Source organism: Rhinolophus ferrumequinum, chromosome 24, assembly GCF_004115265.2.
Source record: "Rhinolophus ferrumequinum isolate MPI-CBG mRhiFer1 chromosome 24, mRhiFer1_v1.p, whole genome shotgun sequence".
Lineage (NCBI taxonomy): Eukaryota > Metazoa > Chordata > Mammalia > Chiroptera > Rhinolophidae > Rhinolophus > Rhinolophus ferrumequinum.
Window position 1 is genome coordinate 41,736,620 of NC_046307.1, and position 24,034 is coordinate 41,760,653.

A 24,034-nucleotide genomic window follows, 5' to 3' on the forward strand; every position below is an offset into this window, starting at 1 on the left:
GTTGCCGATGGGTCAGCAGAGCACTGCACTGGGCACCCAAGGTATAGAGATCCTGTCCGCGAGTGCAGAAAGTTCTCTCAGCCAATGCGGGGCTGGAGGGCCTGCCTCGCCGTTTCCTTCCTTCACTGTGTGGGGCTGAGCGCTCCCAGCTACACCCACACCTGAAGCCGCCGGTGACGGAGCCTGAGGGGCCCTGAGCCCGTGCGGAGCTGGAGGGTCGGCACCCCTGTAGTGGTTTGGGGAGGCTGGGCCCCGGACCTGGCGCTGCCACCCTCCTCCCTGAGCTCAGCTCTCATCCTGATCCCAGAGACCCAGTGCAGATGAGATTCTGGCCTTTGCTGTTTCATGGCTGCGGGTAGAGGGAACAGCGTGGCGAATTGAAGGGTAAATTCAAAGAAGGCAGCGTCTGGCCAGAGGAAGGGCTCGGAAGGCCCTCCGGTTTCACAGACACTGAGTCACGCGGAGGTGGGCGGCCTTCCTGCACCGGGAGCCGCGGGAGCAGCAGCGCGCCGGCGCCACCTGGTGTCCCCCGCTGGCATCGCCCAGCGCGGACTTGGCCCCCTTAGCTGTCCTGGCATTTGCCCCCAAGGCTGCAGGCCTGGAGCCACAGGTGACCCCGTGGGCGGCCAGTCCAGCTCCCCAACCCTCCTCCAAGGGACCCACATCCAAGAGTGGACCAACCCCACTCCTGGGGGAAACTGAGTCACAGAACAGTGGGAATTTGTGGAGATCACACAAATCAATAGTAGGGCGGGGCCTTGAGCCCAGGACACTCAGCCTCAGGGCTTGATTCTGAGTCCCTGGGGATGGGGGGCAAACTGCCCCTCTTGCTTTTCTCCCCCTTCAAGTGAGTGGCGTGCAGTCACTCTCCCTGACTTGAGAGACTTCCAACCCAAATGCTTCCCGTCCCCACTTCCACCACCCACCCCCTCCCCACAAACCCGTCCCAGGCCTGCCAGATGTGTGGAGACCCCCTTGCTACCTGACCTATCCCGACCCACCCCCCTAGAAACTTCAGGCCTGGGTGCAGGCAGGGCCACTTTCCAGATGGGAAGACTGGGTTCCCAGCTCTGCGGATGGGCCTTGTCCTGTGGGAGCCCCTCCCCCCAACCCCAGTGGCTGACAAGGGGCGGCAGCCCCCACCTGCAGACATTACTCAGAGGCAGCCAGGGGTCAGTTTTCTGCCTTCATCTTTTAATGGCCAGTGCGGTATAGTTAGTGGACAGACGGCGGACGGGACACAGAGGGGCGGGCAGTCACAGCTGTGCTGGGTGTGAAAGGGCAGACCATCCTCCCCTGGAAAAGCCCATCTTTGGCAGGACACTCGGGATCCCCTCAGCTCGGCCAACCTGGAGCACTGGAGGGTCCAGGCTGGGGTGAGACCCCTACCCTACTTGTCAGGGACTCATGCCCCCTCGGGTCTTGCTGGATGGGGATCAAGACACAGGTCAAGAGTTGACTTCAATCAGGATTGTGGGGGCTGCAAAGTAGGAGGTGAGGGCCACAAACTGTCCCCTTCCTGTATCACAGACAGGTAGAGAAGCCAGAAAGGCCTGGGGGCCTGGGTCAGGCCTGTGGCATCAGGTTGGTGCAGGGTGTGTGAGGGGGTCTGGGCGTGGGGTGGGTATGCCCATGCCAGCACAGACTGTGGTCTGACACCATTCAGAATCAGGGCTACAATTCCTCCAGAGCAAATGTGTTTTGTTTAAGGCTGGGGGGAGAGGGGAGAGGCCCACGGGGTGACAAGGCTGGGTGGGACTGGCCCTCTCCTCTGAGGTTTGTAAGGAGGGGCTGGGTCAGGTGCTGTGCACAGTGTGAGTGGGACAACAGGACCTTCAAAGCTGACCTGAGGCTAGGGGTCGCTAGAAGGGACACGGCTGGTGGTCTGCTCTCCTGGGTGGGGATGGCTGTGAGTGACCTCACAGAGCACTGGCCTGGCTAGAGCTGGGACCACTGGGCACAGATAGAGGGCGAGGAGCAGGTGTGAGACAGGAGGAAGAGCACAGTGCTGGGCGGAGCCCCAGGTGGCAGCAATATCTCCCAGGCCTGCACGAACTCCAACTCGGCAGAACACTGGGGCCACAGTGATGGGTGGTTGGACCTAGAGAGGGTGGTGTTATTGACATGGGGAGGAGGCCAGGGCTCCACAGGCACTGCAGGCAGGGGCGGGAAGGGGGCCTCAGGCCTTGGGGCCCCTGCTGTGGGCCTCAGCAGCCCTTCCTGGGCAGGCCGGGGCCCGGCTGGCTCAGAGGCCGGCAGAGAAGGAAGTGTTGGTGGTGGAGGTGTGGAAGCAGCTGCTGTGCGTGTCCCGGGTGAGGCTGTAGGTGCAGTAGGCCACGGCGGAGCCCAGCGTCAGCCCTGTCATGTAGGACACGGTCATGGTGTTCCCTGCGGACAAGACCAGATCTGAGCTGGTGGGGGGGGCGGGGGGGCATGGGCAGCGAGCAGCCCTCACAGGACCACAGCAGCCACACCAGCTGGACAAACCCGGAATCCATGAGGATGAACCCGGTGGCCCCTTGACAAAGGGCTGGAGCTGAAGTCTTGGCTTCCCAGGTGTGGAGTGGGTAACAGGTGCCAGCTCCTGGGGAGGGGGCTGTCCAAGGACTGTTCCGCGCATGGCATCCCAGGCTTTGCCTGCTTCTCTTTATCTCCAGTCTCCCGTCTCCAACTGCTTCATTGTCATGGACAACTTGGGATGTCTAAGGGGCTTCTGGAGCTTACTGTGTCTGGAACCCAACTCTGGCACCCCTTCGCCACCAAAGCCCCCTCCCCATCTCAGCTGACGGCAATCCAACCTTCTTGCTCTGAGTGGCAGGCCCCAAACTTGGGAGTCCTTGACCCCCCGTCCCTTTCTCACCCCCTAGTGTGTTAGCGGGCCCTGTGGGCTCTACCGTCAAAACAGATTGAGAATCTAGTGCCTTCCTCCAGGCCCCCTCCCACCTCCACGGCCCCCACTGCTGCTTCTGCCCCAGGGCCTTGACACGTGCTCTTCCCTTGTACTGTCACGGGCCCCTCTCCACCACCTCCAGATCTTTGCTGAAGTCACCTCCTCAGTGAAGCCTTCCTTCCAGGCTGCTCTGCTTACATTGTGAACCCCCCATCCTACTCCCCCATCCCATTTCTCTGCTTTATTTTTCTCTGTTATTTGTCTGTCACCTCTGGACTGTCAGGCCCAGAAGCACAGGGATCATTGTTCTGTCACCATTGTGTCCCCAGCACCTAGTACAACACCTGGCACACAGCAGGGCCTTACCAGGTAGCTGTGGAATGAAGGAGTAAGTGACTGACGAGCGTCCTCACACCTCCGAGCTCCCTGAGGTTGACTTGGCCCCTGGAACCCAAATGTGCCTTCTGGCTGTGTGGCCTTGCCCGCTATGGGCCTCGGTTTCCCTGCCTGGCAGTGCCGCACTCATGGTCCTGAGGAGTCCCCTGGGCAGGCTGGGCGCTGGCCGAGCAGGGCTTACCTGCCAGCTCCCGCTGCTTGGGGCCCACTTTGCCGGCTGCCAGGATCATGGGCACACTGCCAAAGTAGCCGTTACTAATCCCCATGAGCAGGGAGAAGATGCAGGGCCAGGCTGGGTGGCGGAGGGCGGGCGTCCCGCTGGGGTAGACGCACAGGATGAAGAGAGGGATGAAGACGACACGCAGGCAGGAGCAGGCCAGCAGGTGCGTGCCCCGCCAGTCCATGGGCAGGGCCGCCAGGATCTGTGGGCGGGAGCCAGGCACGTGGGCCCTCACCTCCCCCAAGCCCACGCCCTTCGCGTCTCCACTGCAGCCTCCAGACGCACACCCTGTTCCAGGACATTCCTGACTCAGGCCACCTCAGGCTGTGGATGTCCTTTCCCAGCTTTGTCCACAAAAACCCACCAAACCCAGTACTGCTGTGTGCCCAACACCCATTGGAATGCGGCACGGCCCCATTCAATCCTCACAGGACCCTCACGGGGTGGGCTCTGAGAAAAAGGGACGCCGCCGAGGCTCAGAGGGTCAGGGCCCCTCGCACCGACTCACACAGCAGGAAGTAGAAGGATCAGGTGCTGAGCCCACTTGCTTCCTCTCAAAGCACGCAAGTTTCTCGGACCCCTCAGCTGTGTGAGCTCAAGCAAACGGCTTCCCCTCTCTGAGCCTCACGTTCTCCATTCACCTAGACAAGGCCCATGGCAGGACTGCCCCAGACTGACAGCTTTGATCTTCCTCCAGCGCTGACCTGACCCCACCCTGTAGTCATAGCACAAGACGCTCTGCCCAGATTCTTGTGGCCCCTTGAGCCATTTCTAGGCGCCTCTGCCTCTTTGGGGTACTTCACTGCTTGCACCTGTGCTGTCAGAGACCCATTAACCAATGGCGTGGGCCTCGCGGACACAGCTGACACCCCAGGGCCACTCGCCACAGCTGTGGTCTCAACAGCGTGGCTTCCGCCCTGCGCACCCAGGAGCCGCGCAATTCCTCAGCTCAGGGCCTGCCCCTCCTGGCCCCCCTCCGCGCACGGCCCCCCCTGCAGTGTCCTCCCCCCCCCAGACGGGCGGAACGGCAGCCCACCTTGCCCACGAAGTCAGAGAGGTTGAACACGGCCATGATGAGGATGGGCAGCCACTCGTCAAGGACACAGTGGCGAATCTCGGACTCGAGGCCCGGGAACAGGCACAGCGTGATCAGGTACGTCACAGCGATGGACAGCATGTCAGCCCAGATGACACGGGCCACCACGTAGCGGTGCAGCAGCAGGGCTGTGGGCGGTGGGCTGGAGGTCAGGGGCAGAGCCCACTGCCAGCCTGAGCACCCCCATGTGCAGACGGGATGACTGGGGCCCGTGGGGTGCAGGGGTGCCTGTGGCACGGCTGTGAGCTCGGGGCCCAGCCCGCCCACCTCTGAAGGAGGGCCAGCTCCGCTTGACTCGTGGCTCAGGCACATCAAAGCGCGTGTAGACTCCCCTGCCACTGGTGACCACCTCGTGGGCTGGGCTGTCCTTTGGGGACCTGCTGTTGGCCAGGGCTGGGCCTTGGTCCTCCTGGAGGGAGGACGGAGCGGGATGGGGTTACATAGGGGGCCCTGCGCGGCCCCCTGCCCTCCCTTGCTTCCTCACTGTCTCTCAAGCACAGACAGAAGCCCCACCCAGACTCCGGCTTCGAAGCTGTTCCCTGCCCCCATGCCCCTCCCCTGCATGTTCACATTTCCCTCCTCACGGGTCAGGTATCTGCCCAGAAGCCACGCCTTGGGAAATCTCACTGACCAGTAAGGGGCCCCCAGTTTCTGTCCTTTCCCAGTGTGGGCCTGGTCACAGCATGCCGCCCCTTGCCCGTCTCCGGGCGTTTGGGCTCCAAGGACAGTGTCTCTGGTTCATTGCAGTGTCACCAGCCGAGGGCCTGGGTGACTCGCTGGATCAACGTCTGTGAGACTATCTGGCTCTCCCTGCCCTGCCCTTCACGTGGCCCAGCCCTCATGAGCCTCAACTGCAGGTGCCCTCAGGACTCCCCACACTTGCCATCCGTGGGCTCTCTGGGGACTATGCGGCCCTGCCGCCACCAGAGGGTGCCCAGCTCCCTAGGATGCCACCAGGAGGGCTTGAGGGTATGCTCAGGCAACAGCCCGGTGGGGCCTCAGGCCAGCGGGGGCTGTGATGGCCCATGGGGCTCAGGCCACATATAGGGGCCGTCACAGCCAGGTGGGACTCAGGCTACAGACGTATGTTGCTACCGAGGGATGAAACCTTGGTCTGCAGAATGAAGGTGGCCCTGTGGGAAGGAGCCCGAGACCACAGCCCGAGGGGGCCACTCTGGGAGAGCTCAGCGGGGACCAGGAAAGGCGGTGCCCGGGCTCCTTCCCTGATGTTATGGCAAGGACACAGGTGGGGACTTACGAAGTGGACGTCCCCAGCGGTGACATCGTGGTGCACGCGGTAGCCGGCCCTGTGGCCGTGACGGCTGTCGCGGGGCCGCACGGTGTGGTAGAGCACGAAGCGGCTGCGCCGTACCAGCAGGTGCAGCAGGAAGCAGAGCAGCTCGAGGCCAGTGGAGACCAGGAAGAAGATGAGCGTGCTGGCGTGCTCGTCGGGCAGCAGCAGCTTGGTGAGGATGCGGCTCAGGGAGACCATGACGCCCGCCGTGCCTATGAGGGGCGGGCGGTGGGCCTGGCGACCCCACTCAGCCCCGCCCAGCCCCCGACACACCACACAGAATGTGCCCACCCAGACCACCCCTCCCTGGCACTGAGGCTGCTCACTCCACCCTGGGAGCGTCTATTGGGTGCCCGCTGAGGACACAGTGAAGGTGATTGTGTGGGCCCTGCCTTCCTGGGGCTCAGTGGGGAGAGGATGGAAACAAGTGAGAGAAACCCCGACCACAGTGCATGATGGCAGGGGCCGCAGAGACTGTCCCCCCGGGGGACAAGCATCCTGGCAGGGGCGGGCAGGAGCTCGGTGTGCCCCCGTTTGAGGAGCTGAAAGGAAGGTGGGGGTGGGCTGCCTGGGCAGCACTCCTGACCCTGGCCCGTCCAGGCATGGAAGGAAGATTGGGGACATCTAGACGCAGGTGCTTCAAGGAGTAGGGCCCTCGTGCATACAGCCGGGCTAATGGTGGTGCTGCCCCAGGTCAGAGAGGGTGGGAGGGCACGAGGGGTAGTCGGCCCCATAGACCAAGGGCTGGAGCAAAGAATCAGCCTGGAGGGCAAGTCCAAAGCTGCTGGGTAAGTTTTGGGTTTGAGCACAGGGTGCCATTCACTGAGCAGGGGCGGGTGGGCTTTGGGGAGTGAGAAGCCACATGGGTGTGCCGGGCAGGGGTGGCTCCTGGGTCTGGCAATCCAAGGAGAGCTTGGTATTGGGGTATGGCACTGACATCATGAGTACAGGTGGGCTTTCCCCTCCCACTCACACACAGACATGAAATACACACCACACGCAGGCAGAGGGCCTGCCAAGACACTAGACCCATGCTCAGAGGCACGTGCTTCTCACATCACAAAGGTCGCTGTCCCCAACCAGGCAGGCCCAGAGCTTGTGAGCTCGGCCTTAATCTGGGGCATGTCATGGGGGTTCCCCAGGAAGAGCCCGGGCAGCCCAGCACCCCCTCCTGGGGTCTGCAGATACTCACTCTCCCCTGTCATCACCCCCTGGGTGTACCTCTTGGGCAGCATCCCCGTGTACCCGTAGAAGCTGGATTGCTGCACTTGAGAGAAGAGAGGAATAACTGTGACAACACATCACCTGTCCACTGGGAACGAAATCCCAAACTTTGAGAGCACTGTCTTAACACCACAGACGTGAATACCACCAGGGGCAGAGGGACTGGGTCCAACCACCCTGCAGAGCGTGGTGGAAACAGCACTGCCTACCAAATGGTGCACGTACTGCCTTCCACGGGCAGTACTGCCTTGGGGCCAGCCAGGCACCTTGACTAGTTCTGGCCCATGAAACATGAGCAAAAATGACACATGTCACTTCTGGACGAGGTAGAGCAAAGGCTGCAGGGACTTCCAGTTTTTCTTTCGCCCAATGGCAGTGACTGAAGAGGCCCTGTATTACACAGACGGGGCCACTAGCAGCCTGAGTCCCTGAGTAACTGTGTGGAGTCCCATCAATGCTTGGACACAAAGCCAAGAGCCAGAAATAAGTCTTGTTTTTTGAAGCCACTGAGATTTCTGGGCTCATTTGTTACTGCAGCATAACCTCTCTCATCCTCACCCACACAGACACATCCCGGGAACAACAAGCATGCACTGCTCACAGACCACCATCGAGCAAGTCCCTGCCTCGGTGTCAACCCTGAGCAGGGTTGGCACACTTGGATTTCCTGGTCCCTACCAGCATTTGTTTTTTTAACAAAATAGAACAGAACAGACCTGAGTACACTGTCTGGATCGAGGCTATTTCAGGAAGCCTTGATTTCATTTATACCAAAAGGCTTCCTGGAGGAGGTGCTGTTAGGGCTGGATATCACCATGGAGAGGAGTGGGGAAGGACAGCACCAAGCCCGGCTCGTCTCATGCAATATGTCCCACGCAGGTGAACAGGGCTTGGGTGGTATGGGTACCGTGGGCACTTAGGGGCTCAGCATGCCCCCCACCCCCGCCCTGTCTCTACCTGTGCAGCCAAAGGCCACGGTGCCCACAGCAATCAGATTGATGGCGTAAGCCTGGTCCCGAGAGAAGAGCTGAAGCCACACATCACAGATGCTGATAAAGAGGAGGGGGCCCAAGGCCAAGAGGTAGCCTGTGGGGGAACAGGCCAGAGGGGGACAGTGAGTGGTGGGCTGGGGCTCCCACTCATCTAACCCCTCGTACAGCCAGGTCTGGGGTGCCCTCTCTCTGCCATCCTCCTTAATCCTCGGAAAGCTGGGGATACCTTAGGGGTCTAAGAGGGCATCTGGAAGGCTTCCTGGAGGAGGCGCTGTTTGAGCTGGGCCTTGAAGCTGGCTGCCGCAATAGAGAGGAGTGGGAAGTGGAGAGCAGACTAGGCTGAGGGAAGAGCTTGGGCCCTGGAATAATGGGGACGCACAAAAGCCTGCCCGGGGCAGACAACATACTAGCGTGTGGTGCAGCCACCATGGGCCTGGCCCTACTTCCACACATTGAACCCCATAACATTCCTAGGAGGTGTCCCCATTCTACAGACAAAGGGAGTGAGGGGCAGGGAACGGGGGTGGGGCGGCTGACTGCTGGGAGCCCGGGGCAGGGGCGCTGTACCCGTGGTGATCCTGGTATGCAGGCTCAGCCTCTCCACCAGCACATTGTTCAGCAGCACAGCCACCAGTGCCACCAAGATGTACGTGAGGCTCATGTCGAACACGATTGAGGTCCCTGTGGGGGGCCAGCCAGCAGCAGGTGCTCAGGGGAAACCCCCACCCTCTACCCAGCCCACCAGGTGCTGCCTCCTCACGTTGAACCCTGGCTGATCCAGCCACCGTCACCAAGGCCACTATAGTTAAAATCACCAGGGCCACCATCCACTTCTAGGGCTATGGCTGCCAGGGCCACAGCCCCATGATCTCTACTGTCACACTGAAGGCCCAGAGAGGGTGACTGGCTGCCCTGAGGTCACTCAGCAATTCACAGCTGAGCCAGGATTTGAATAAAATGGGATCTCCGAGCATGGTCCTGCCTACAGGTTCCTGGAAGGTGGAGGCCAGTGCTGAGTGTGCCAGGAAGCCTGTGATGGCAGAGTGTGACTGTGGGCCCCACCTGGGAACTTGTGATGCAGGTGGTCCACGTCGGTGATGAAGCTGTTGTACGGCAGGAGGAAGCCCACGCCAGCCAGCAGCATCGCGAAGTAGACAGCGTGGTAGCGGTCGTCGGGCACCGGTTCCTCCGCTGCTCAGCCCGAGTCACCAGGGGAGAAGCGGGCAAGCTGTCACGGCCACGGCCACCGCGCCGGGGCTGCAGTGCACCATGGCACCCACCATCATGAGCACCACAGCCACAGCCACTCTGGCTGTCATCCGCACCACAGACGTGGCATCCCACCATCCCATGCCACCGTTCACCTGTCACAGCCACCAGAACCACTGCCACCATGGCCACCATCAGTTGGCCTCCGCCACCATTTCCAAACCACCAAAGCCATCATCAAAAGTCACCAGACACTATGGTCGCTGTCACCATAGCACTCACCATCATGACCACCATCACATATCCATGGTCCATTGTCACCGTGGCCACTCCACTGTATCTACCAGCATCATGGCTGCCATGACTCTGGCTTCCATCCCTCCCCACAGCCATGGTTGCCAATGCCACTGCATCACGGCCATTATCATCACTGCCATAGCCACTGCCCTCACCTTCACAGACACTACAACCACCACCAGCATCACGGCCACCATCACCATGGCCACTACAGTTAAAATCACCAGGGCCACCATCTACTTCTATAGCCATGGCTGCCAGGGCCATGCCCCATGATCTCTACTGCCACACCTGGCAGAAGTCTGGCACCATGGGGATGGGCTCAGGGCTGGAACTGAGGCTCAGAGAGGTTGAGACACTCGCCCAAGGTCACACAGCTGGGACAAAAACCAAACCTTTGAACCTCACATCAGTCCTCCTCCTTTCAGGTACTTTCCCATCTCCACTGAAGTGAGGCATGGCTTGCTTTGGCCAATGAATGTGACCGAAGCGACCTGTGTCACTTCAGATAGAAGTTTTATGCACGGGTCAGTGCATGAGTCACCATGTGCCTTCCACCTGCCCAGGAGTCACAGAAGCATACCTTCAGAGGGCGCCTCCTCAGCCTGACTCTGTGACCTGTACAGGATATGCGGCATTAGGCTGGAGGCGCTGAGGTGGTGAGCTTGGTTGTTAACTGCCTCAGACCTGATCGATCCTGACACGCTGCCTCCCTTGATCAATGGCCCCTGCTCAACAACCACCCACGGCTCCCAAGGGCCAGACACATACCTCACCCGCACCCTCACTCACCACAGTCTGTGAAAATCGGGGCATCCCTGGCCCTACCACCCTGGCCCAGAGCTGCCCTTGCTGCCGCCTCCTCCTCCTCCAGCTGGCAGCTGTCGAAGCTGAAGCTTGTCATCACGCTCCTGTCCGGCGTGCCCGCCATGCTGGGCTCCTTGAGGCGCTGGCTGCCCACAGAGCCCATGGCAGCCTGTGCTGTGGAGAGAGGAGGCCGGCTGAGGGAGCAAGAAGGGGACCCCCACCCCACTGCCAAGCTGCCAAGCCTGCACCCCTGCAGAGCGTCCTCGCTATTCATGCCACTCGTTTTGAAACAGCGTGATGGGGCACACAAACCTAAGCGGACGAGTGATGTCCCATGATTTGTGTCTGAAGAAGCTTGCCCTCGCTGCAGCGGCAAGCAGTGTCGGAGGCCTGCGTGAGGGTGGCGGCAGTGGGCATGGACAGAGAGAGATGGAGCGGAGGAATATTGTGGAGGCGGCATGCCGGGACTCGGTGACCAGTCACAACAGACGACACTACTGAACACTCTCTGTGCCAGTGCTGTGTCCAAGTGTCCCACACACCATTTCCCTCTGGGAGGAGGGGCCAATATTCACTCATCTTACATCCCAGGAGAGTGAGGGTTAGAGGGTGAACAAGCCCCTTGCCCCACAACCCTGGTCTCACAGGCAGTAAGCGGTGGAGCTCCTACCCAAACTCAGGCCTGTGGACACGCTGAGCCACCATGGCCCCGTTTGGGGGCCAACCATCTTCAGGGACAGCAAGTCCTTCTTTTGGTCTTGTCTCAGTTTCTCTTGCTTCAATTCAAATCGGCTAGCCCTTCTCTTTGGAAAGGAAGGAGTTAATTGCTCCATGATGAACCAACACCCCTACTGTGTGGGTAACCCTGTGTGTGTCTGTGTGTGTTTTTTTCCCCTAAAACATTTATCAATCTGTTTTTCTAATGACCTTATTCATTTGTCTGATTGCAAAAAGGATACATGCTCACTGTAGAGAATTTGAGACACAGAGCTGGGACACTGTAGCAACGGGCGCCAAGTGTGGCATCTCTGCATCCCCGGCCCCCCCACAAGGATGTGTGGGACAACCTGCGGAAGAAGCCGGGGAGGACCCCACATGCCCGGAGTTCCTCTGATTTTCTCTGAGGTTGGGCCACAGCTATGCTCATCGCCCCTCTTCTGCCTGCTTGTTTCATCTCATTTCTGCCAGCCCTCCTGCCTCAGTTTACCCACTCACCACCTCCAGCAGGTTACCGAGCACCTCCCCCAGCCCTGTGTTTCCTCCTTTCCTGGCTCTCCACAGACTTTTTATTGGAACCTGGGAGCCCAGAGCTGTCCCTGCTTCCAGGCTGGTCCTGCAGACTTGGGAAATTCTGCCTCTGCCAGCTGGGGGCTGACCGATGGGTGGGCACCCATGAGCAGTGAAGAGGTGGGGGCTTCTCCTGGGAAGCCAGAACGTAACCCCCCTTTCAGTCTCAGTGCTCTTCCTCTGAGCCCCCAGCCCCGGGCCGCCTACATCTGGAGCTGGGGGACACAGAGTAGGACTTGGGACAGAGATCGGCCTGGATTTGAATGACAGTGCAGCACTGGACGCTTGGAGACCCTCGGGTGGCCCATCCAGGCTCCCTCTGTCTGCATATACGAGGGGCACGACAACAATGGAACGCTGCTCCTCACGACCTGCTCAGGATGGGAGTGGGAGCCCAGCCCTGGAGGACATTCGCACCCCGACTCCCTGGGCCTGTGTTCAGCAAAGGCTCTGGAGACGCAGCACCCAGAGACCTGGCCTGGCCTCCTTGTGAGGTTTCCAGCGGGCTGAGAGGCCACGCCACCCAGGACGGCGGACGTGCTCAGCATCCAGCCAGGAGGTGGCCTCACCGCTCCCTCCGGCTCAGTGATGAGGCAGGCAGCTGCCACCCACACCAGCCACTCCAGCCACTGTCCCCATGTGCTCCTCCAGGCTCCCTCCTGGAGGTGGGGGCTCTGGCTCCCCCTGCCACGGCCCCATGGCCCCCAGATGTCACTGGCCTGAGCAGAGGCCAGGGCACACAAAATGGTGGGGCAGGGGTGTGCACTGAGGAGCCACCCCCATGTCCCTCCCCAGACCTCGCATGCTCCACACCAGCAGCACGGAGCCTCAGATCGCCCCCCAAGCCTACCCCTCCTCCTATGGTATCTCCCTTTAATTAAAATTTAAGGACATGCACGTGTTCTTAAAGATCTGCGTGCTCTGGGCTCTCTTCTCCCCCTCCCACCCTGCCGGGACCCCTCGGTGCCCATCCTGGGGAGCAGCTGAAAAGACACAGCACATTTCTTTGGCCCACAGGTCACCCCCTGGGCCTCAGTTCCCCCATCTCCCTGTTGTGGACGAGGAGAGTGAGAGAGTACCTTACAAACGGGGTGATAGTTAGGGAAGTCTGCACACAGCAAGTGCTCAGCAGTCACACATGCCACCACTTCATGGCACTGCTGGGGACCAAGAGGTCCCCCAACCCCAGCAGTCCTGAAAACCAGTTAATGTCCCCACTTTGCAGAAAGGGCAACTGAGGCACAGAGAGCCAAGTCTAGGGGTCACACGGCTCATATTGGAGCCCCAGCCAGGTTGACCACCTTTGGCTCCCCCTATTTCAGCTGTAACCGAGTGGACATTTGTTCTGAATGTGCCCCTTAGGGCACGTGGAGGTGCTGGGCATCTGGACCTCAAGGCCAGGCTGACCCCTCAGGGGCTGTGCTCCATCTCCAGACTGCGCCCCTGCAGAGGGGACAAGGAAACCTAAATTCTATGTGGAAATCCAGCCTGCTGGCCTTCCTTAGGCCTCACACTCCTGGTGTGCCAGGGCCCTGGCCCTGGACGCTCTTGGATGGCCCCGGGCCCCTGTGCCTAGGTGTCTAGGCCAGCTTATGAGTTCTCTGCTGCTCTTTCCATAGCCAAGACTTCTAGACTGCCCCAACACCTCCTGGTTGGTTCTGCCCACTGGAAAGTGTGTTTCAAGACCCTCCAGCCACCCCCTTTCTGGAGCCCGGGAGGATACTGAATGCACTGGCCACAGGCACTGCCTGATGGCTGGGGCAGCTGGGTCACCCTCCCAGTCTTGGTTCCCGCAGCTTCCAGACGCTTTCAGCCTACATTCCCCCCACACCCCAGTCCCCTTCTGCCTGCCCGGACCAAAGTTGGTTCCCAGGCCTGAGCTCCTAGGCCAGGGACAGACTCTGGGGTTCACTGCGAGGTGACCCCCCTGGGCACAGGCCCCGCCTTGTCTGTCCAGAGGCTTTTCCAAGAGCTAGGAGGGGGCTTGCTGGGGGAAGGCATGAGATGGGGTGGAGGAGTTCCAGGGAGGAACTTCAGGTGGAAGGACCCTTAGGACGCTGGGGAGAAGGAGTGGTGCCAAGCCCCGCGCCCCTTCCCGGGTATAAGTCCTGTGCTCGCAGATGGGCTGGTGAAGGGCTGGCCGGGTCCGGATGCGGAAGGGTCGTGGGTGGGAGTCCCCTCTTTCCGGGACAGGGGTGGGGTGGGGGGGTCTCCGGGTCCCTAGGGTCACGTGCCCGCGCCCCTGGACACGGCGGCCCGAGCCGGCGCGGAGTGGGGCCGCGCGCGCGCCGCAGACAAAGGCTCCGACAGGTCCCCGCATCTCGTCCCGTTTCCGCCCCCGCCCACCACCTCCGCGATGACTACTTACCTCTGCCCCGCCCGGCCCGGGGGTCCTCGGCGCGCCCTAGCCTGTCCGCGCCTGCAACCCCCGCGCCGGGACCCCTGGGCGCCCGCGTCCCGGCCCGCTGAGCCCTGCGCTCCCCACCCCGCGCCCCGCCTTGGGCCGAGTGCCGCTGGCGTCCTCCGTGGGTCCGGGTCCGCTGGCCCCCGGGTCGGCGAGCGCATCCGGGGGGCGCAGCGGCAGCGGCGAGCACAGCCAGGGCCACCGCGCTCCGCCCCCCGCGCGGAGCCCCGCCCCGTTCGCCTGCCCTCCTCCTCCCATTCCCCCCTCCCCCCGGTCCGGCTACCTCCGCAGAGGCTGGGGCGAGGGCGAGACCCCGGCAGAAGTCGTGGCGGAAACACCTCAAGGCGGGCTTAGCGGCCCCGGCGACCCTGAGGTGACCTGCAGCTGATCTAGTCCGCCACGCCCAAATACCCTAACCTCCGCCTTGGTGCCCAGACCTATACTACCCCCGCCTCCCCATCACCCTGGGTCCTCTGGGAGGAGGCTTAAGGTGCCATGCTGGGTTGTGGGTGGGACAAGTCTTTCGGGTAACCAGACTCAGTTTTGAAGGATGAGCAGGAGTCCGTGAGCTGGAGATCGTGCGGGTTCCGGCCACGTCCAGGGGCTGCGGCAGCTCCCTTGCCTGGGTCCCACCCCTGTGCCCCAGTCCCTGGGCCTGTCCGTGGGAATCACGCAAGTCCCCTTCCCACCCAGTACGGAGTCACCAGGGTGGGACCAACACACATCTGTCAGAGCATGTGCGGCGCTCCTACCTGGAGGCCCTCCCCTCAGTTTCCACCACTCTAGCTCTTCCTGCCTTGAGACCCTCTTGGGCATCAACCAGGAGGCTGCAGAGATACTTCTGCCTACAGCTGTGGCCGGCACCTTTTCTCAATGTCATGCCCATAACTTCTAAAAGACTGGACGTGGGGCGGACAGGTGGCTCAGTTGGTTAGAGTACGAGCTCTGGGCAATGGGGATGCCGGTTCGATTCCCACATGGGCCAGCGAGCTGTGCCTTCCGCAACTAGAATGAAGTCAATGAGCTGCTGCTGAGCTCCCAGATGGCTTGATGGCTCAGTTGGCTGGAGCGCGGGCTTTCAACCACAAGGTTGCCGGCTGAACTCCCGCAAGGGATGGTGGGCAACTAAGGTTGAACACGGCACCTTAAACTGAGCTGTGCCCTCCACAACTATGAAAGGACAACAACTTGACTTGGAAAAATCCTGGAAGTACACACTGTTCCCCAATAAAGTCCTGTTCCCCTTCCCCAATTAAAAAAAAAAAAAAGACTGGATGTTCCTGGACGCTCCCTGAGAGCAAAGGCCTGCTTTATTTCTCTCTGGATCCTCAGTGCTCAATGGAGTACCTGGCATACAGCAGGAGCCAAATATGTGTATGAAGGTGGATTGAAGTGGGTGCTGAGAAAATCTGTGTTGAGTGAAGTACTGAGATGGTGCAGATATGCCCTCAGGGGTGGGATGTGTCCCCCTGCCTTTCTTCTGTTGTCGTTTGGGCCAGGGGACATGGCCAGTTGATCCATGTCATTAATCTTAGTTCCTGAGCCTGATGGTTCATGGGCCTGGAGCTTTGAAAGGGCCTATGCGGGAAGCCATGCCGAGCTGTCCTGGGTGTGAATAAAACTTATTCAGTGTGTGTGACACACGGTTCTAGATGCAGGGGACACAGTGGGGTCCCTGCCCCTATGGGGTTTCAGTCCAATGGGGGACACTGGCAGTATACAAGTACAGTCATTTCAGGAAGTGTCAGATGCCTGGAAGACAGTAAGACAGAGTGATGGAACAGACCATGGTGTGTGGCTGTGGGCAAGGTGGTGGACATGACCTGGTGGTCAGGGAAGGCCGCTCTGGGAAGGTGACAGTTGCACTGAGAGACCTGATACGGAAAGGCACCTGTTGTGGAGAGGTTTGTGACGAGGGTGATCTGGACAGAGGGAGCAGCCAGAACCAAGTCCTGAGACCAGAAAAGTCTCATTATATTCAAGGACAGAAAGAAGACCAGTGTAGGGAGACAGAGGAAGGGGGAACTTATCTGGTGAGAGATGAGGTCGAGTGGTGGGCAGGCCAGCCCAAGGGGGTCTTGTTGGCAGTGGGGAGGCGCTGGGGTCCCTGGAGTGTTTTCATCGGAGGAGGGAGCATGCTGTGACCTAGGTTTGGAAACCTAGGCGGCTGGTGGGAATGCAAATTGAAGCAACCCTTCTGGAAAGTAAATTGGCCTAAAAAACATGCTTACTCTTTGATCCAGAAAATCTAGCCCAAGGAAATAATTCTAAAAACAGAAAAGGTTTCATATACAAAAATGTTCATCGTAAGAGCCAAACATTACAAACAGCCCCGTCTCCCAAGAAGAGGGGGTAACATTCATCATGGTGGGGGACGGAGGACACTGTTATCTTAGAAAAACTCAAGAAAACCAGTGGGATGATATGTAACCACACAGAGAAATCTGAAGTCACCACAAGGGTATATGGTTTTGAAGTATTTATAATAATGTGGAAAACTGGCTGTGCGGGTGTTAAGTGACACAGGAACAGGAAATGAAAGAAAATACAAAAGATACTTTGCATCCAAAAAAAATTGGGAAAAAAGTGGTAAAATGATTTTCTGGGAAAATACAAATGACCAGTCAAACTGCTATTAGATGAAAAAGAAATCTAAATAGAGCAATTACTGGAGAGGAAATAGAGAAATTTGTTGAAGAACTACTTCGCTGCTCAAAACCCAGTCTTAGGCAGTTTTACAGGATGACAGAATTCTACCAAACTTTTAAAGAGAGAGCCATAGCGTAACTTAAATATTCTAGAGCACAGGAAAAAACGAGAGAAGAATTTCCTAAACCCAACAAAGATTTTTCTAAGAAAATAACAGACCAGTCTCACCTGTGAATTTCAGTATAAAGTCCTGAATAAAATATTAGCAGAACCCACCAGCACATTAAAATAAAAATATCCTACAACACTCTGAATGCAAGATTGCCGCATGCAAAAATGCTATTAATATAATTCATCATATTAATTGGTCAAAGGAAAAATCATACAGCCATCTACTTAGATACTAAAAAGGCATTTGATAAAATACAACATCCATTCTGAATTTTTACATAAACAGCTGAAGATGAATCAATGGACTTTTTTGTGTACTGCCAGTCAAAAGGCACATCTCTTTAAACACAGAAGCAAGACTTAGATGTCTGCTCTCAGCTCTGTTATTTAACCTTCTCCTCCTCTCGCCTTTGGAGTCCTAGCTGACATTATTAGACAAAGGAAAGAAATAAAATCTATAAAAATTGAAAAGAGGAGTTAAATTATTATTATTTGTAGGTGATAGGATTATACAGCTAAAAGATCCAAGCCACCCAAATGAAAACCTTTTAACAGATTTCCACTTCCTACTTCCTACTTGGGCATTAGAAAAATGTAATGAAAGAAAAGAGTAACATACAATGGCAACAAAATAGATAAAATTCCCTGGAACATTCTTTATTAGAAATGTTCAATGTCCGTATGAAAACAAGATTTAACAGGACATTAGAAAAACCCCTTTGTGAGGGACCCAAAGGAAGAGAAGTGGGGAGAAAGGCACAGACTGTTCTTCCACAGGATGTCATTTCTTACTACAAGTGTGACCAAGATGTTATTTCTTACTAAATCAATTCCCTTATCTAACACCATCCCAGTAAAAAACACCAGCAAGATGTCCTTCCCTTTGGAAGTAGATAAACTGATTCTGAAATTCACATGGGAAAATGAATTTGCAAGAATGAGCCAAAAAAATATTGAAAGAGGAAGAGTAAGAAGGAGAGACTAACTCGCTAGATACAGAGTATAAACCAAGCTTTCGTGTTTACAGCAGCATTTGCTAGATTTGACGAGATGAACCAAACGAGGGCCCCAGATATAGTTCCAGAAGTCAACCCAAATGCATGCACTGATAATGGTAGAGCTTTTCTTTTCTTTTTTTTAAATAATGGTAGCTTTTTCATATTAGTGGGAGAAAGATGGATTATTCTGTAAATGGTGTTTGCACCATTAGGTGACAATCTGAAAATAAAATAAAATTGGATCTCTACCTCATTCCTTATACCAAAACTGAAACCCAAAATAACAAAAACAAAAAATAACAGCAAAAAAAATCCAGATTTTAGTTTTCAATAATCTTGTAGAAAGTTCTTTTTAAGCAAGACATAAAACTTACAAGCCACAAATGAAAAGACCACTAAATTTGACTGTTTCATAAAAATAGAAAATTCATTCATGGAAAAACCCATCATAAATGAAATGAAAGAGATGATGCCGAAGTGGGGAAATACTTGCAGCACACAGACAGGGAGTGGGCTTACTTCCTTAATATGCAAAGAGCACCTACAAATCAAAGAGGAAAAAACCAACTACCAATAGAAAAGATGATTCAAGTACAAGAGATGATAATTTACAAAAAAAGGAAACAGTGGCTTCAACATACACTCGACATGGGTGTAGAGTGGCCCAACTCTACACCTAATAAGAAAAGTACAGATTAAAACTACACTGAGAGGCCATTTTTCTCCTAGAATATTGGCAAATCCAAAATGTGTGAAGTCAGTCCGGGCAAGGTGAGGGCATGAGGCCCCCCCAGGCATCGCGGTGGGAGGGGAAGTTTATACAGCTTCTTGGAAGGAAATTTGGCACGTCAATCAAAAATTTTAAATGCACACATCATTTGTTCCATTCATTCTATTTTTAAGAATTCACACATTACACTTGCATATCTATTGAAATCTATATCCTAGGGATATTTGTTGCATTTTTGTAACAGTAAAAGATTAGAAACAAATGTTCAGCAGCACAAAATGCAATCATTATAAGAAGAATCAGGCAGCTCTACTCCTACTAATATGGAATGATTTATAAGATACATTGTTTATTTTTTCAAACAAGCACGGTGCAGAAAAATGCGTGTGATGCCTAATTTTGTGTGTCAACTTGGTTGGGACACACACACACACACACACACACACACACACGCAATAGGTTCTGTTTCTCTGGAGACCCTGACTGAATCGGTGTGTATAGCGTGAAACCATTAGTGTTAAAAAACGTGAGCATATGTGAGTGTGTTTGCCTGCACAGAGCTGCTTTTGGAAGGGAACAGTGATTGAGTCTGAGAGGAGTTTGGGGGTTGGGGGTCAGGGAAGGGACACTGATTTTTACTGTAGCCTATTGCACTCTCTGGATTTTTTCATTAAGTGGGACAGGCAGGATACACAACTGTGCCTCCTGTACATTCACTCTGCATAGAGAAAAAGACTAGAAGGAAATGTAGCAAAATATTAAACAGTAGTCATCATTGAATGTGGGGATGGAGAGGCATCATCTTCCTTTCTCTTTTTCTGCAGCAAGCCCTCATCAGCTTGTTTGTAATGCTTTTCTCCACGCACACGTTTAGCATGAAGCACTAAAAATATATTTGTGTGTGGAGACAGGTCTCTAGCTGGTAGGTCAAAGCTGAGTCTTGGGGCTCTGCATCCTGTGTGTTTACCACTAGTCACATCAGAGGTCTCTGTTGGGGGTGACCCAGAGGCAGAGCCAGGAAAGGGTTTTCTGTGGGGGTGCCGGGCGGGCGAGGCGCGGGGCCAGGCCTCACTGACAGCTACAGGACTCTGCTAATCAATGTGTGCCCTGCCACCCCTTTGGGTTAGTAACCCTCCTTTGGAAAAAAGCCATCTGCCAGGATAAAAAATGCAGCCAATTAAGGCCCCATGTCATGAGCCAGTGACGGGCTGTGGCAAGGACAGAGGGAGGGGCCTGAAGCCAGGCCTGTTCTGTCAATGGGGCTCGTGAAGGCATCCAGGTTGGTACAGGGAGAGGCTCAGTCACAGACAGAGTGAGCAGAGGGCTGCTACCGCCAGGGCCCGGGCACTGCTTTGTCCTCACTTGGCAAGGACCTCATGCTGTTCTAAATGGCTTCAGATGCCCCCCGCCCCAAAGCACCTTTGGGTAGGATGGCCACCAGGGCCTCCCCCTTGGTCTCTTAGCTTCCCCCACTATGCCTCTAACCCACCCCCCAAGGCAGGCAGAGTGAGCTTTCTGAAAGGTGTCCTTCTCCTGCTATCTTGCTCCCGTGATCCCTGAGTGCTGGCAGGGCTAACCCAAAGCCCAGGTGTTCCCCATTTCCTTCTACACACTCATTTTCAAGGAGTGGGTAGTAAGGGTGGTGCCTTAGGCCCCACCAGCAGGATTCAGCTCACTCTGTTCAGTCCAAGCTGATGTCATTCCTTTAAACACTTTGTGGGCTTCCTGTGTATCAGATTAACCTTAGGTCAAAGCTGCACCCACAGATCTCTTTGAGACATCCTCTCTCTGTTTTGGGCCGTGGGACAAGGCCCTTAAAGAACGTTAAAGCTCTCTATTCTAGCTGAGAGAGTCTAAGATGTCTGCTTTTGAGATTCTGAGAAGTGTTTCCATCTAGCTGAGAGAGTTTTAATCACTGCCTTAACCACCTCTTTTACTCCTGACAGTGGCACCTTGAGATTTTGCTCAACCCAAGACCATGTTGTATTGGCAATACTCTATGTTTGATCTTTGCCTTGGGGTGAATCGTTTCCTGGGGGGCTCTTGGGTTTGTTGTTCCTGGTGGCCCGTCCAACAAACCCCCAGGGTGTGGCCTTGTGCATGAATCGCAAGGGAGACACTTTGGGCCCAAGCTGAATTTTCTAGAATAGCTCCCACCACTGCAGTGACAACAACCACCAGCTGTCCACCCGTGTCCATCCCTTTCAAGGAACAGGGGCCACCCCAGACCACCATGGACCACCATGTCTTGCCAAAGTGACTCAATTTGGGGAGATGTGCCCACCCAAAGACCAATGAGTGCATTGAGGCATTTTCTTGTCCCTTCCAGCTATAGAATGGGCTTGTTTTGTTTACGGGGAAAGAGGGACTCAAGATAAGCTTAAAAAGAAACTAATTGTCCACAAAAAGACATATACACATTTTGTTCCTACTAGTAAAAACCTGGAAACAGCCCAGGTACCTATCAAGAGGCCATGGTTAACCAGACTGGTCCATCCCACCCCAGAGTACCACTCAGCACTAAAAAGGAACACGCTGCAGATGTAGCAGCGAGGATGAATCTCAAATGCACTGAATGAAAAAGACACAAAACTTATTCACCACCCTTTGTGTGGCCCCATTCAAAGGAAGTTCTAGACTAGGCAAGATGGTGATCCCCTTGGGGAGAGTGGGGGCATTTGGGAACCATCTGGGATGATGGTCATGCTCTATATCTTGACAGAGGTTTGCTTTGCGGGATGTGTCCATCTGTCAAAACTCAGCAATGGTCCCTTTAGATTTGTGTGTTTCACTGTTGGTAAATTTCGCCCCCAAAAAACAACAAAACCGAAAGCCAATATTGACCTCCAGCGAATGACAGCCACGTTTGGGGCTGAATGTACTGATGTCTGCAACTGACTTTGAACTGCACTGAGAAAGGTGAGACGGATGTGTAGGAGGATGGGGCCCTCTCAGAAAGTAGGCAGAGCAACATGCACGTGGTGGGCACGCGGGTGTGCACTGCACAAGTCTTTCGACTGTCCTTTATGTGACAATTCTCATAACAAAATGTTAGAGAGAAAGAAGAATAAAGAGGCGCGAGCAGTGCCCCCCACCCCTGCCCCCGGGTTCCCTGCTGCTCCAATGGGGCTATTGCCGGCCATGGCGGCTGTGCCAGCTGCTTCCTGCGGAGCTCAAACCTAATTATTCCTGATTTATTAACTTAAAGCCAATTATAATCTTCCCATCAACCTGTACATGCAGCCAAGAGCCAGACAGAGACAGGAGTGAGGGGGCCTGCTCAGGACCCAGCGGGGAGGGACAGGGAGCAGGCTGGCTGGGTGCGGAGGTCTCCACAGGGCAGAGGGAAGACACTGCCATGGGGCACTGTGCAGGGCCAGCCAGCTGGACATGCCGGGCGGGGCCGGGCCTCAGGGATCATGGGTACCCCCCCCCCCCCCCCCCCCCCCCCCATGGAGGGAGACCGTCTCTAAGGCCTCAGTCTCCGCTGGTGAAAGCCTGTGCTCCTGACCTGAACAGAAAGGCCCCTGGAGCTGGACAAGCCCAGGCCCAGAGAGAAGGCTCCTCCTCGGGAAGCAGTCAGCCCCGTCTGCTCGTGCAGCTCAGCTCACTGCCCGCTGTCCTTCCATTCGAGCATCGTCAGACTCGGGAGAAAATGAGACCTAGCCATCTGGGCCCAAAGGCAGAATGAATGAACAAACAAAGCCCACGACCCTCTCCTAAGAGGGGCAAGGACGCCCGTGTGGTGCTGAGCAGGACGGGGTGGGGTTGGCTCCACGAGCACCAGCTAGGAGCGGGCTCTGGGCCAAGTGCCCAGGCTGCTCAGACCACACAGTGACTCTGCGGGGAAACTATCACAGAGGGGAGCTGAGGCTCGGAGACGTGGGAGTCACAAGGCGTGGCCAAGCAATACTGGCCTCTCCTCAGCCAGCCCTGTCTGTCCTGCGGGTGATGCTGCCCACTGGAAACCCCAGTCCCCAAGCCTGGAGATCAGGGGGACTCACACCCTCGGCCAGGCTTCCGGAACTGGGGGCCCCATATGTGGTCTTCTGGGCTTCCACCCCTCAACACACCCAGCCCAGCCAGGAGGGGGCATAAGGCTCCAGCTGCTGGAGGCTAGCCAGGAAAAAGGCAGTTGCTTTTAGCAGGAAGAGCTCTTCATTATGGAGAGCTCGTCTATGGATGCGGCTGGGGGGGGTGGGATCCTCGGGACAGGTACCAGCTGCTTGCCCCTGGAGCCCTGACCTCCTCTCTGCCCACCTGCTCCAAACCCTTCCGTGCTCCTGCCCACCCTGGACCCCGTCCCACCCTCTGCCCTCTGGTGTCTCCCCACTCACCCTCCTTGGCCATCCTAAAGGTAGCAGCCACACCCCATTCCCTACAGCGGCTCCCCTCCCCGCCATGAGGGGACTACTTCCAAGCTTTTACCCATGTGGTTCCCTCACCGGAGGGCCTGCCTGTCAGCGCACACACTCCATCTCACCATCTCCTACTCATCCGCGAAGTCTCAGTGCCATAGTCCCCTCCTCCAGGGAGCCTCCCCTGGCTGCTGTAGGGATGGCCCTGAGGACTCACAGGGTGTCAGGCATCACCGGAGGGAGGCTCCACGACACCCCATTTTGCAGATGAGGATGAGGCCCAGAGAGGCAAAGGCACTTGCCAGGCCCTGAGGAGGCTGGGTAGTGAAAGGGGCTGGGTGAGCGAGGGGCAGAGTGATGCCAGCCCACGGTCCGGCCCTCACTGTGCTGTCCGCATACGAAGTGGGGAAGAGTGCCCAGACTCTCACAATACCCCAGTTCCCAGAGCGCCCAACAGCAGCTCATATTCTACTGCTCCGGAAATAGCATGCCCATTTCACAGGTGAGAAAACAGATGCCAGCAAGCAGAAGGGCCTGGCCCAAGGCTTCCCAGCCAGGCTCCAAGGGCGTGGCAGAGCCAGGGCTGGAACCAGGCCTGTCTGGACCCCCAGCCAGCGCCCTTCCTCTGACAGGTTGGCCGCTGAAGCTCATGGCCACACCTGGGCCTTACCTGGGGTTTTCCCTGTGCTCCGTCTGCAGCCTCTCCAGGGCAGTCAGAATTTTCTCATCAGGCACGCTGTGCGAAGGAGCCTTTGTACTCTCTATTTACAAGAGGAGGCTTTGTGAGCAAATTAGCAGGGTAACCAGGGAAAATGTTTGGCTTCCGTGGGTGGGAGCTGGAGCCATCTGTTCCAAGTGCTGAGAAAACACTGGAGCAGTCACAGGAGCCACCCAGCCCGGCAGGGCTGCAGAGTGCTGGGCTGGCACCACAGGCTGTGTGTCCCGGCAGGGTGCTTGCCCTCTCTGGGCCTCAGGGGGCCTGGCCAGCCCTTGTGAGTCCAGAACGCTCCCT

At 56.6% G+C, this 24,034-nt stretch overlaps 1 protein-coding gene across 3 annotated transcripts; it reads right to left on the reverse strand.

The window, feature by feature from the left end:
• Positions 1-1,189: 1,189 nt before the first annotated feature.
• SLC29A4 (solute carrier family 29 member 4) lies at positions 1,190-23,776 on the reverse strand. Of its 3 annotated transcripts, XM_033096401.1 has the most exons (12): positions 14,081-14,185; positions 10,411-10,599; positions 9,175-9,303; positions 8,680-8,793; positions 8,078-8,206; positions 7,089-7,163; positions 5,861-6,108; positions 4,870-5,011; positions 4,543-4,730; positions 3,468-3,708; positions 3,257-3,334; positions 2,274-2,388 (listed from the first exon to the last, which is right to left on the reverse strand). In XM_033096401.1, exons 2-11 carry the CDS (start codon positions 10,586-10,588, stop codon positions 3,300-3,302), a joined length of 1,479 nt encoding a protein of 492 aa, XP_032952292.1. In that variant the 5' UTR covers positions 10,589-10,599; positions 14,081-14,185; the 3' UTR covers positions 2,274-2,388; positions 3,257-3,299. The 3 variants fall into 3 exon arrangements, with proteins under 3 accessions (XP_032952294.1, XP_032952293.1, XP_032952292.1); XM_033096403.1 differs by lacking the exons at positions 3,257-3,334; positions 14,081-14,185 and adding an exon at positions 23,693-23,776 and having other exon boundaries at positions 1,190-2,388; XM_033096402.1 differs by lacking the exon at positions 3,257-3,334 and having other exon boundaries at positions 1,190-2,388.
• Positions 23,777-24,034: the final 258 nt, after the last annotated feature.